Genomic DNA, 13,583 nt, shown 5'->3' with positions numbered 1-13,583 from the left:
TTGCTGGCAGGCTGGTGACGAACTTGTTCTTTTAATTTTGCCGGCCTGCGATGTGGGGCCGGCTTTGAGCGAAATCTCGCGTCTCGCGAGATGACGCGTATATGAGTGATTGTGCGCAGCGCTGCCACCTCCGGAACGCGAACTCGCGTTAGGCGGGTCCGGAGGTGGTTAATTTTGAGTGTGACTCCAAATTCAGACCTCCATGGTTGAAAAATTTGATTCCCATTTTTTTATTTTTGTGTGATTTTGTTGTCAGCCCACATTCAACTATGTAAAGACAAGTATTTCAGAAGAATATTTAATTAATACAGTATCTAGGAGCTGTTATTTTTGTGTTCCCTTTATTTTTTTGAGCCAGTGTAACCTATATGTATATATAAAAATATACTATATATATACCCTATATATAACATCCAACACGTCTGAACCTTAATTTACAAGTGGAAATGGAAGTATGAAATTTCTACAGCTGCTCCATCTCGTTTTGCTACAGGAATGTGGGAGTCCATACACTCATTTTTAAGCTAGAAGTAATCTGTAATGGTTAAAGTTTAACACATAGTGGGATACTGGCCATAAGTAAAAAAAATAAAAAAAAAGCTATGTGTTATGCTGCCCACCATCATATAAAATGAATTTCCTTCATTGCATGAGGCCCTAATTTTACTTTCCTGCTTGATCTCAACAATTTAAATTTCTTCTGAATGATCTAAGGCAAAAACAAGTCTGCCGAAGCCTGCGATCTAGCGTCACACTCCCTATTATGCGATAAGACATTACAAGCATCAGTGGTTGACTCTGCCCACAAGATAATCCTTCAGTGAATCCATTTTGAAATGCCCAGGAAGATTTTTGAAACTATATACATGGAGTGACTATTAGATTGTGCATATATGAATCATGGTAATCCTATAAGGTAGGATATTTCTGTGGCATGTAAGATCTAATCATTATCTGAGTCACAGCAGCACATAAAAACTTGAAGCGGAAAAAGATAGAAAAGATAGTTATCAGTCGGGTAACTATGGAGCAAATGCTAAAGAAGATATGAAATTACAAAATATGAAAGGGAGCGTACAACATAGGAGCAAGAATGGACCCAATACCCAATCGTGTATGTAAGTATACTTCAGCCAATAAAGCCAGGTTCTAGTGAAAAGGGTATGAGATACTCAAGTGTTGTCCGCATGCATCATCTCATTTTACTTATTGACCAAAATGACAGCCGCCCTAAGCAGTATTGTAATCTTCAGGCATTGAGTTGTTATGATATGGACAATTGATGTGGATTGTGATTAGCACATATAACAAAGTTGTCCATTGATCCAAAAGAAGAAGGTATTACTCTTAGCCAGTTGTAAGTGTATATCTAGATTAGAAAGCTTTTACTGTACTGTCAGAGGTTCTCATGGGTGTGGATATAGGTTCACAGACCATAAGCAATGCTCTTTAGAGAACAATAAGCCATTCTGCTCCATTAAGAAAGGTGAGAAAAAGCTATTGACATTTCAAATTAAACCAGGGGAAAAGCACACGAGCCCTTGCTATTGGTGGGAGCTTCTGACAAGTCAGATGTTTTCTATAACTGGAGGTATATGTTCAAAAATTATCTCTGCACACATTAAATTAACTTTTGTATACCCTTGAGGCAGTGGCAGGCTAAAGGGAGGGGAGGGGGGGGCACTGCCCAGGGTGCCTTCTCATAGGGGAGTGCCAGAGCCCAGAAGCAATGAGCGCTTCCATCAATACATATGGAAGCACTCATTCCTGGAGCGCTGGCGAGCTGCGGTCCTGTCACTCAGCTCCCCGTGTACTGTCTCTCCCACACTGAATGGTGAAGCAGGGACACCATTACTCCACCATTCAGCCTGCAGGCACAGATCGTGCTGCCGTCCTGTGTGGGAGGAGCCTGCAGCCCAGGAATCGGCCTAAGCTCTTCCCACACAGTGCTGCAGAGTGATCTGTGGCTGCAGAATAGAGCTGGATGTGAGCATCAGGAACGGAACAAGGTGAGCAGTCATTATGTTTTTTGTTTTATTTTTTTGTTTTTTGTTTTTTAAAACTGAGGGGGCACAGAGGTCATTTTTTACTGTGAAGTGGGCACCAGAGAGCATTACTACTGTGAATGAGGGCCACAATGCGGCATTTTAACTAATAGAAGGGGTACAGAGGGCATTACTACTACAAAGGGGGCTACAGAGAACAATACTAGTTACAAAGAGGGAACAGAGCGGCATTACCACTATTAACCCCTTAAGGACTCAGCCCTATTTCACCTTAAGGGACTTGGCCATTTTTTTGCAAATCTGACCAGTGTCACTTTTAAGTGCTGATTATCTTTAAACGCTTTGACTTATCCAGGCGTTCTGAGATTGTTTTTTCGTCACATATTGTACTTATGACACTGCTAAAATTGGGTCAAAAAAGTTAATTTTTTTGCCCATAAAAAAATACCATATTTACCAAAAATTTTGAAAAATTTGCAAATTTCAAAGTTTCAGTTTCTCTACTTCTGTAATACATAGTAATACCCCCAAAAATTTTGATGACTTTACATTCCCCATATGTCTACTTCATGTTTGTAGCATTTTGGGATTGATATTTTATTTTTTGGGGATGTTATAAGGCTTAGAAGTTTAGAAGCAAATCTTGAAATTTTTCAGAAATTTACAAAAACCAAATTTTTAGGGACCACTACAGGTCTGAAGTCACTTTGCCGAGGCTTACATAATAGAAACCGCCCAAACTGACCCCATTCTATAAACTACACCCCTCAAGGTATTCAAATGTTTTTACAAGCTTTGTTAACCCCTTTAGGTATTGCACAAGAGTTATTGGCAAATGGGGATGAAATTTGAGAATTTCATTTTTTTGCCTAATTTTCCATTTTAACCCATTTTTTCCACTAACAAAGCAAGGGTTAACAGCTAAACAAGACTGTATCTTTATTGCCCCTGACTCTGCCGTTTACAGAACACCCCATATGTGGCCGTCTAAACTACTGTACGGGCACACAGTAGGGCCGTAGAGTGAAAGGTGCGCGTTTGGTTTTTTGGAGGGCTGATTTTGCTGGACTGTTTTTTTGACACCATGTCCAATTTGAAGCCCCTGATGCACCCCTAGAGTAGAAACTCCATAAAAGTGACCCCATCTAGAAACTACACCCCTCAAGGTATTCAAAAACTGATTTTACAAACTTTGTTAAACCCTATAGGTGTTGCACAAGAGTTATTGGCAAATGGGGATGAAATTTGAGAATTTCATTTTTTTGCCTAATTTTCCATTTTAACCCATTTTTTCCACTAACAAAGCAAGGGTTAACAGCCAAACAAGACTGTATCTTTATTGCCCTGACTTGCCGTTTACAGAAACACCCCATATGTGGCCGTAAACTACTGTACGGCCACACAGCGGGGCGTAGAGTGAAAGGTGCCGCCGTATGGTTTTTGGAAGCCAGATTTTGCTGGACTGTTTTTTTGACAGCCAGTGTCCCATTTGAAGCCCCCCTGATGCACCCCTAGAGTAGAAACTCCATAAAAGTGACCCCATCTAAGAAACTACACCCCTCAAGGTATTCAAAACTGATTTTACAAACTTTGTTAACCCCTTTAGGTGTTGCACAAGATTTAAAGGAAATAGAGATACAATTTCAAAATTTCACTTTTTTGGCCAGATTTTCCATTTTTAATATTTTTTTTCCAGTAACAAAGCAAGGGTTCAACAGCCAAAACAAACTCATTTTTTTGGACCTGATTCTGTGTTTACAGAAACACCCCATATGTGGTCGTAAACCGCTGTACGGGCACACGGCAGGGCGCAGAAGGAAAGGAATGCCATACGGTTTTTGGAAGGCAGGTTTTGCTGGACTGGTTTTTTGACCCATGTCCCATTTGATGCCCCCCTGATGCACCCCTAGAGTAGAAACTCCAAAAAAGTGACCCCATTTTAGAAAGTACGGATAAGGTGGCAGCTTTGTTGGTACTAGTTTAGGGTACATATGATTTTTGGTTGCTCTATATTACACTTTTTGTGCGGCAAGGTAACAAGAAATAGCTCTTTTTGGCACGTGTTTTTTTTTTTTTGTTATTTACAACTTCATCTGACAGGTTAGATCATGTGGTAATTTTATAGAGCAGGTTGTCACGGACGCGAGGTGATACCTAATATGTATACCTTTTTTTTTATTTATGTAAGTTTTATACAATAACTTCATTTTTTAAAACCAAAAAAAGTTTTAGTGTCTCCATAGTCTAAGAGCCATAGTTTTTTCAGTTTTTGGGCGATTATCTTGAGTAGGGTCTCATTTTTTGCGGGATGAGATGACGGTTTAATTGGCACTATTTTGGGTGCATATGACTTTTTGATCGCTTGTTATTACACTTTTTGTGACGTAAGATGACAAAAAATTGCTTTTTTTACACCGTTTTTATTTTTTATTTTTTACGGTGGTCACCTGAGGGGTTAGATCATGTGATATTCTTATAGTGCCGGTCGATACGGACGCGGCAGTTACCTAATATGTATACTTTATTTTTATTTATGTAAGTTTTTACACAATGATTTCATTTTTGAAACAAATAAAATCATGTTTTAGTGTTTCTTTTAGTCTGAGAGCATAGTTTTTTCAGTTTATTGGGCGATTATCTTGGGTAAGGTATGATTTTTGCGGGATGAGATGACGGTTTGATTGGTACTATTTTGGCGTTACATGTGACTTTTTTGTCACTTTTATTACTTTTTTGGGAAGTAAGGTGGGCAAAATTTCAATTTTCTCATAGTTTTATTTTTTTATTTTTATGGTGTTCACCGTTCGGGAAAGTAACATGACCCGTTTTATAGATCAGGTCGTTACGGACGCGGCGATACCCTAATATGTGTAGTGTATTTTTTTTTTTTTTTTTTTTTATTTAGTGATGAATGTTTTTTTTTTTTATTTTACTTTTTTCACTTTTTTTAACTTTTTTTTTTGACCCAGACCCACTTGGTTCTGGAAGATCAGTGGGTCTGATGTCTGCTATAATTCAGTACAGTACAATATATATTGTTCTATACTGTATTTTACTTTCACTGAACAGATCTATGCTTTCAGCATAGATCTGTTCAGCACCATGGACAGCAGGACGCCTGAGCAGGCGTCCTGTTGCCATGTGGAACTTCCCCGTCTGCTCAGAACTTCGCAGACGGGGAAGGGTAAGCACAGGGCTGAGGGGGGCTCTCTGGGGGCTCTCTCCCTCTCCATCGGGGGCTCGCAAGGCACAAGCAGCCCCCCGATGGAGAGGGAGGGAGTCTCCTGACGACGACAGTTAACTTTTTCCATACAGGGTCCGTACGGACCGCGGTATGGAAAGGGTTAAACGGCTGACATCTTCACAGATGTCAGCCGTTATATACCAGGGTGCCAGCAATGTGCTGGCACCCTGGTATAACCACTAGAAGCCAACGATCATTCATGGTGAGGCGCGGGAGGGGGATCGCGATCACCGCCTGCCGCACCGCCCCGCCTCCCGCACCGCCACCACCGCATGCGACACCCCCCCACGCACCAACCCGCCGGCATAAAATCGTGCAGGGTGCAGGGGGGGGTGAAAATATTGATTATAGGCACTCAAAAGTTTCTGATCCCCGCGGTCAGGGACCGCGGGCATCAGAAACTGCACAAAAGCGCAGCAAACCGCAGGTCTGAATTGACCCTGCGGTTTGCTGCGATCGCCGACACGGGGGGGTCACTTGACCCCCCTCTGGCGTTGTCACAGGATGCCGGCTGAAGCCGATTTCAGCGAAATCCCGCCTTCCGTATAACCCCTCGGGCGCCGGAATACTGAGGTTCAAGCTAGGACGTACCGGTACGCCCCTGAGTCCTTAAGGACTCGGAAATAGGGCCGTACCGATACGCCCATGCGTCCTTAAGCGGGTTAAGGGGGCACAATGGGCCCATTACTACTATGAAGTGGGCACAATGCGTCATTACTATTGTGGAAGAGGCACAATGAGGCATTACTTCTATGGAGGGGGCACAAGGAGGCATACTACTATGGATGCCATGACACAATGCCCGCAATATTACCATAAAGAGGGCAACAATGGGCCCTATTACTATAAAGAGGGCACAAGGGGACATTATACTATGAAGGGGGCCCAAATGCCGGCATTACTACTATGAAGGGGGCACAGAGGGCATTTCTACTATGAAGGGGCCACAATGGGCATTATTACTATGAAGGGGGCACAATGGCCATTACTACTGTGAAGGGGCACAGAGGGCATTCCTACTGTTATGGGGGCCCAGTGAGGGCACAACTACTCTGAAGGGGCACAGAGAGGGCATTACAACTGAGAAGGAGGCACAGAGAGGGCATAACTACTGTGAGTGGGCCACAAAGAGGGCATTATAACTGTGAAGGGGGCACAGATAGGGCATTACTACTGTGAAAGGGGCACAGAGAGGGCATAAGTGCTGTGAAGGGGGCACAATGAGGGCATATCTACTGAGAAGGGGGCACAATGAAGGGATAAGTACTTTAAGGGGCACATATCTGGGCAAAACTACTGTGTAGGTTGTACAATGAGGGCAATACTACTGTGAGGGGGTAAACATTTTTTTAAGTATTGGGTGGGTGGGGGGGGTGACAGAGAAAGAAACCACCCCAGGTGCCACAAACACCCTACGGCACGCCACTGCCTTGAGGTCACTTCTCATTTAAAGAGAATTAATTGTCAGAAAACAAAAGTTTTTTTAGGCTAAAACATATATTTTTAAATGTTCCTGGTGTTTATAAATTATTTTCCATGGTAATATCTAGCTTTAAGGTTAAAGATGGACCATCCACATTCAATCACCCCCTGTCGGACGAACTACCATTCGGCCCACAGCTATCTCTCCAACTTCCTCAATCACATACACATTCGGTTCACGTGCAGCATGTATGTGTTGTCAATGTGGAAAAGAGAAAGTCACCGTCACAGTCACTTCAGAACCAAAAAGAACAGGTGAAACATTAATTCACTTTGCCCATCCTTCTCTACCTCCAACATCATATGTCAGCGTAGAACGAGAGATCCCTATACATTTCAGACTTCAGCCCCCGAACCCAGCTGTTATGAGTAGGTAGATGATGGACAAACATCGGCAGGACGGTTCGCGAACCCGCGATCAAATTGTTCGCGACCCCGTAAAGTTTGCGGAGGGCCCCATTCACTTTAATGGCAGGCGAACCTGAAAAACCTTCAGCTCATATTTGCAGCCACCAAATACTTAGTGAAGTGTACAAATAGTCCCACAACATGGACAGTGACATACTAGAGGGGGATTAATGACAAAAATTCCAACAAAAAATATGTATCTTAATCAAGGGACATTTTTATGCTTCTTAAAAAGAGTATCTCTGAGCCCTGCACCTAGAAACATTTTATTTTAGGCCACAGGAGTACGCGCCTTAAAAATTAGGCATTCACCTGACATAAAATAAATTGTGATTATGTGGCTCGAGGTACATTATGCGGTCACTGAATAACAATTTTACTGTAGCCCACTTTTTTTCCCACTTTTTTGGGGGGGCAACTGGTATATCACAGCAGTAGAAATTATTTGTTCCAATGGCATTTGTCACTCTGTGTAGCTGAGGTAACGCAGCAAAACCGCAAACAAATGCTGCACTACCCAAATGCACTATATAGAAAGTATATTATAGGTATATCACACCCCTGCCTCAATCATTTTTTTTCTGGGGCAACTGGTATATCACACCAGTAGAAATTATTTGTTCCAATAGCGTTTGTCCCTCTGTGTAGCTGCAGTATCGCAGCAGAACCGCACACAACTGCTGCACAATACAAATGCACTATAATATACTTTCTATGTTAGAAAGTATATTATAAGTATATCGCACCCCTCAGTAAGTCACACCTATCGATAGCACATCTGTACCAGTCCTTAAAAGGACTTTTGTGGCCCTATTAGCTAGCGTTTGGTGTCCCTAACAGTCTGTCCCTGCTCCACACAGCAACCTCTCCCTACACTGGCAAAAGATTTAATGTAAAATGGCGGCCAGGTCAGGTTTATTTATAAGGTAGGGGGTATGTCCATGTGCTGAAATGTCTCAATTGGCTGTCCTGTACCACCTGATGGATGTGTCATGGGTCAAAGTTCCGCGCAATGCAAAAGAATATGGCGCCGGCGGACATCGCCATATGTACGCCCGTTCGGCGAACCGCGACCAAGCAAAGTTCGCTGCGAAACGACCACCGGGCGAAACACAAGGCCATCATTATTGGCGAACAATACATTAATGTGGATAAGGGAGTGGCTGCAAGATCTCTGGCTCTGTGAGATAGAGAAGGGTTAAGGGGATAGAGGTGTAGACAAGGTGTTAAGTAGGAGCCTAAAGGCAATAAAAAAGGGTAAGTCATGGGTAGTGGATGAGAATTCTGCTCTGCACTGCATTCAGGGTCAGACTGGCTCTTCAGAGTACCAGAAGATCCTCTGGTGGGCCCAAGCTATGACAATAATAGACCCTAATAAAAAAGGGCCCTTAAGATCTTCCTATACACAAAGAGGTTGGGCCCTCAGAATCATTTCCTCTGGTGGGCCCAAGGGACATCAGTCAGACTGTGACTGCATTGGTGGTGATACGATATGGCACGATCATGGTGGTTGTGGCAGGTGGTCACATTAAGGCTCATTAAGGTTGTGGCCAAGGCAGGGCTTGCTAGCTGGGATAAAAATTAGGATATAGGTGTGATAGTCCCATTCAATTTATTGTGAATTAGGTTATGTGTGAAAGTGCAAGAATAAGCCCTTAAGGTTTAGCTTGCTCGCTCTTAATAGGCTGGCATTTCTTGTTCTACACAGCTCACTTTTCATCTCATTATTATCACAGGCACAATTTCACATTACTAACATAATGAAGGCAGATCATCTCCACCCCCTCCCTGCACAATCACCTCTGCCTAGGTCACAGATTATGCACACAGACACTATCCTATATAAGTAACTGAGTTGTTTTCTGAGGTTTTTAAAAAATAAAATTGTGATTCATTTCCTTTAGGCCTCATGCACACGACCGTTGTTGTGTTCCGTGTCCGTTGTTCCGTTTTCTGTGATTTTCTGCGGACCCATTGACTTTCAATGGGTCAGTTGAAAACTCGTAAAATGCACCGTTTGTCATCCGCGTCCGTGATCCGTGTTTCCAGTCAGTCCAAAAAATAGGACCTGTCCTATTTTTTTCACGGACAACGGTTTGCGGACCCATTCAAGTCAATGGGTCCGTGAAAAAACACGGAGGCACACAAGATTGTCATCCACGTCCGTGATCCGTGTCCGTTTTTTTCCTATAATTTTCAAGGCAAACTTGACTTCGATTTTTTTTCCACTTTTCATGTCTGGTGATCCTCCAAAAATCAAGGAAGACACACGGAAACAAAAACGGAAACGAATCACGGAACAACGGAACTGTCGTGTGCATGAGGCCTTAAGGTGCATATACAATGTTACGTAATCTAATTTTGTACAGAAATGGTATCTTGAAGAGGTTTTCCATAACTTGGATATTGATGGCCTATTGTCAGGATAGGTCATCAATATCTGATTAGTGGGGCTCTGACATCTGGTGGCTGTATAGCGGCTGTGCTTGGTATTGCAGCACAGGTCATTTCACTTGAAAGGAACTGAACTGAAAATAGGCCTATGTGACTAATTAACTTGATGTCACTGTCCTAAGTGCTCACTTCAAACAGTTGATCAAAGAGGTGGCAGGTGGACCCCCACCAATCAGATATTGATGGCATATCTTAAGGATAGCTCATCAATATTGTGCTCCTGAAAAACCCTGAAAAAGGTTCTTTAAAGGGGTTGTTCGCTTTTTACTATTGATGACCTACCAAAGCAGCAGGGGAACAACTTCCGGCGCCCCTGCTGATCAGCTGTTTGAAGAGCAAGCAGTGCTCATACAAGCGATGCCTCCTCTGTTCTGACTACCTGCTTGGTGCAGCAAATGCAGTGGTGGGCAGGTGTAATTACTATGGTGATGGTGATGGGATGGCTCTGTCCTATGCACTTGAACAGATAAACCTGTCCTACAGAAGTGAATGGGGACCCCATACTTGTAATTACACCTGCTCACCACTGCAATTGCTGCGGCGAGCAGGTAAACAGAGCAGAGAAGGCAACGCTCATTTGAGCACTGCTTTCTCTTCAAACAGCTGATCGGTGGAGGTCCCGGGTGTCGAGAGTCGTCCCCCTGTTGGTCTGATATTCATGCCTTATCCTTAGAATAGGTCATTAATAGCAAAAAACTGACAACCCCATTAAGCCTGAATAGCTGATGATGGCAAAGCAGTTGTTTTCTTACATAATCCTACTAATAATTCTAGGATTTAGTAGTTGCTGACAGATACCCAATGTTATGCATCCTTGCATAAGGCACCTTTATATGCTTATCACTTACAGCTGCTAGTCATGCCATGACCACAAGCACAAGGCCAGATACAGTTTGTTAACATAAGTATGATGATTAGTCTTTTTTATTTACATCAATTCATACCAAGGGTCCCCAACCCTTAAAAGGGTTGTCCGGATTCAGGGCTGAACCCGAATATATGCTCCCCTTCAGTCCTTTATCATGCAGGGCTGAAGCATTGGGGCACTTCCATGTTCCGATGCTCCCCTTGCTTTGCGCTCCATCGCACAGCGCTAAGTCTGTTTGTTGTGAGCCAATGACGTACCGGGCTTCAGATCAGTATTGTAGGCAGAGACTTCTGCCTAGAGATGATGTACTTTATGATTTCTGATTTTCATTTTTTTGCCTCAATCATGGCACAATCCTTTTCCATACCACGTACTATAGCTTTAGTGGTATTTAAAGTGGTTGTCTGGGTTCAGGTCTGAACCTGGATATAAGCTCCCCTTCAGTCCTTTACCATGTAGGAGTGGAGCATCTGAGCATTTCCTTGCTCCGATGCTCCCCTTGCCCTGCTCTGCATAGCTAGGTCTGTTTGTTCTCAACCGGTGACATACTAGGCTTCACATCAGTATGCTAGGTGGAGACTTCCACGTAGCAGGGAGCCTGGTGACGTCACCGGCACAAATTGGTGGTGTCTCGCACTGTTCTGGGCTTTTCTAGAGACGGGCATCATTCCCTTTGAACATAGTTTGTATCACCATGCCAGAAAATGTGCGGTAAATGCTGTATCTGAAAAAAAATATATACTAATAATAACTGGTGCTCATCCTACAAAAAACAAGCCCTCACACAGCTCTGTGGACAAAAGCATAAAAAAGTTATAGCTGTCTGCATATGACAATGCAAGGTTATTTTTTTAAATAGTACCGGTAATTCATAATAAAAACTATATACAGTTGCAAGAAAAAGTATGTGAACCATTTGGAATGATATGGATTTCTGCACAAATTGGTCATAAAATGTGATCTGATCTTCATCTAAGTCACAACAATAGACAATCACAGTCTGCTTAAACTAATAACACACAAATAATTAAATGTTACCATGTTTTTATTGAACACACCATGTAAACATTCACAGTGCAGGTGGAAAAAGTATGTGAACCCCTAGACTAATGACATCTCCAACAGCTAATTCAAGTGAGGTACCAGCCAACTGGAGTCTAATCAATGAGATGAGATTGGAGGTGTTGGTTACAGCTGCCCTGCCATATAAAAAACACACACCAGTTCTGGGTTTGCTTTTCACATGAAGCATTGCCTGATGTGAATGATGCCTCGCACAAAAGAGCTCTCAGCAGCCCTACGATTAAGAATTGTTGACTTGCATAAAGCTGGAAAGGGTTATAAAAGTATCTCCAAAAGCCTTGCTGTTCATCAGCCCACGGTAAGACAAATTGTCTATAAATGGAGAAAGTTCAGCACTGCTGCTAATCTCCCTAGGAGTGGCTGTCCTGTAAAGATGACTACAAGAGCACAGCACAGACTGCTCAATGAGGTGAAGAAGAATCCTAGAGTGTCAGCTAAAGACTTACAAAAGTCTCTGGCATATGCTGACATCCCTGTTAGCGAATCCACGATATGTAAAACACTAAACAAGAATGGATTTCATGGGAGGATACCACAGAGGAAGCCACTGCTGTCCATCTGCAACTACGGGAAACGTTTGGTTGAAGTTATGGCTACCAAAGGATGTTCAACCAGTTATTAAAGCCAAGGGTTCACATACTTTTTCCACCTGCACTATGAATGTTTACATGGTGTGTTCAATAAAAACCTGGTAACATTTAATTCTTTGTGTGTTATTAGTTTAAGCAGACTGTGATTGTCTATTGTTGTGACTTAGATGAAGATCAGATCACATTTTATGACCAATTTGTGCAGAAATCCATATCATTCCAAAGGGTTCACATACTTTTTCTTGCAACTGTACATTTAGTATCGCCATAATCAAACTGACCCACAGAATAAGGCTACATGCACACGACCGTTGTGTGTTTTGCGGTCTGCAAATCGCTGATCCACAAAACACGGATGGCGTGAACAGCCTTTAATATAACTGCCTATTCTTGTCCGCAAAGCGCGGACAAGAATAGGACAGTTTATATTTTTTTTGCACGGAACGGAGCAACGGATGCGGACACCACACGGAGTGCTGTCCGCATCTTTTGCGGCCCCATTGAAGTGAATGGGTCCGCATCCGAGCCGCCAAAACTGCGGCTCGGATGCGGACCAAAACAACGGCCGCGTCCATGAGGCCTAAGCCTGTCATGCCACTTTTAGCATCTAATGAACACCATAAAGACAAAATCTAAAAAATGATGGCAAAAATGAATTTTTTTTATTTCACCCGAGGATGCTATTAAAAAAATGCCCAGCAAAACTTGCCCAGCAAAAAATAAGCCCTCAAAAGTCATGTTTAGTAGAAAAGTTCAAATGCTATGAATCTTGGAAAGAAGGGAGGAACAAACAAAAATGCAAAAACTAATTTTAGCTTGAGTGAGTCTATTGTGCATTGGAAATATAGACAAAGTTACAGCAAAACATTGTATCATCGCATCTGGAAAAAAAGTGCCACAAATTACCAGATACCTGTAAGGCTGTGCTTCAGACAGAAACTTCCGTTGTTCCAAAGGGCTGGCATTGACCCGTAGCTCCTTAACAACGACCTGCGCAGGAGTGTAGTCTGAGAATATCTCCCCCAAAATAACCTTCATTGGCAATGAAAAAAAAAAGTAATCGGACAAGGTAGGTGAAATAGGTAATGTGTTTATACATGCTGTATTCCAAAAGAATCTATATAATTTATAATATTCTAGCATTTACATGCACATATGATGGACAGCGAATAGTTATGAACGTTGCTTTACTGAGTGTTCCCCAACTAATGAGTCTACGGTGCCAGTAGCTGGGGAATCACTTAATATTCCTGGTGCCACTAGTGTACAGGAAGCATATATTATAGTGCACTACTGGGTCCAGAAAGAATATAGATTTAGAGTCCATTCACACGTCAATACTTCTGGGTCCGCAATTTTGCGGAACGGGTGCGGAACCATTCATTTCAATGGGGCGCAAAAGATGCGGACAGCACACCGTGTGCTAGTTCCATTCCGCAGCCCTGTAA

The 13,583-nt window shown here is 42.6% G+C and overlaps 1 protein-coding gene across 1 annotated transcript in view; it reads right to left on the bottom strand.

Moving 5' to 3' along the window:
* The window catches only part of LMTK3 (lemur tyrosine kinase 3), a 116,161-nt gene that overhangs the window by 60,469 nt on the left and 42,109 nt on the right, over positions 1–13,583 (bottom strand). Inside the window, exon 5 of the mRNA XM_040415605.1 lies at positions 13,049–13,167. Within this exon, the coding sequence (XP_040271539.1) occupies positions 13,049–13,167 (119 nt within the window). The remainder of the gene's footprint in view (positions 1–13,048; positions 13,168–13,583) is intronic.

The sequence above is a fragment of the Bufo bufo genome, chromosome 1 (genome assembly GCF_905171765.1).
Source record: "Bufo bufo chromosome 1, aBufBuf1.1, whole genome shotgun sequence".
In the NCBI taxonomy this organism is placed as follows: domain Eukaryota; kingdom Metazoa; phylum Chordata; class Amphibia; order Anura; family Bufonidae; genus Bufo; species Bufo bufo.
Note: the sequence above shows the minus strand (reverse complement) of the source record. Positions and strands in the feature narration are given on the sequence as shown.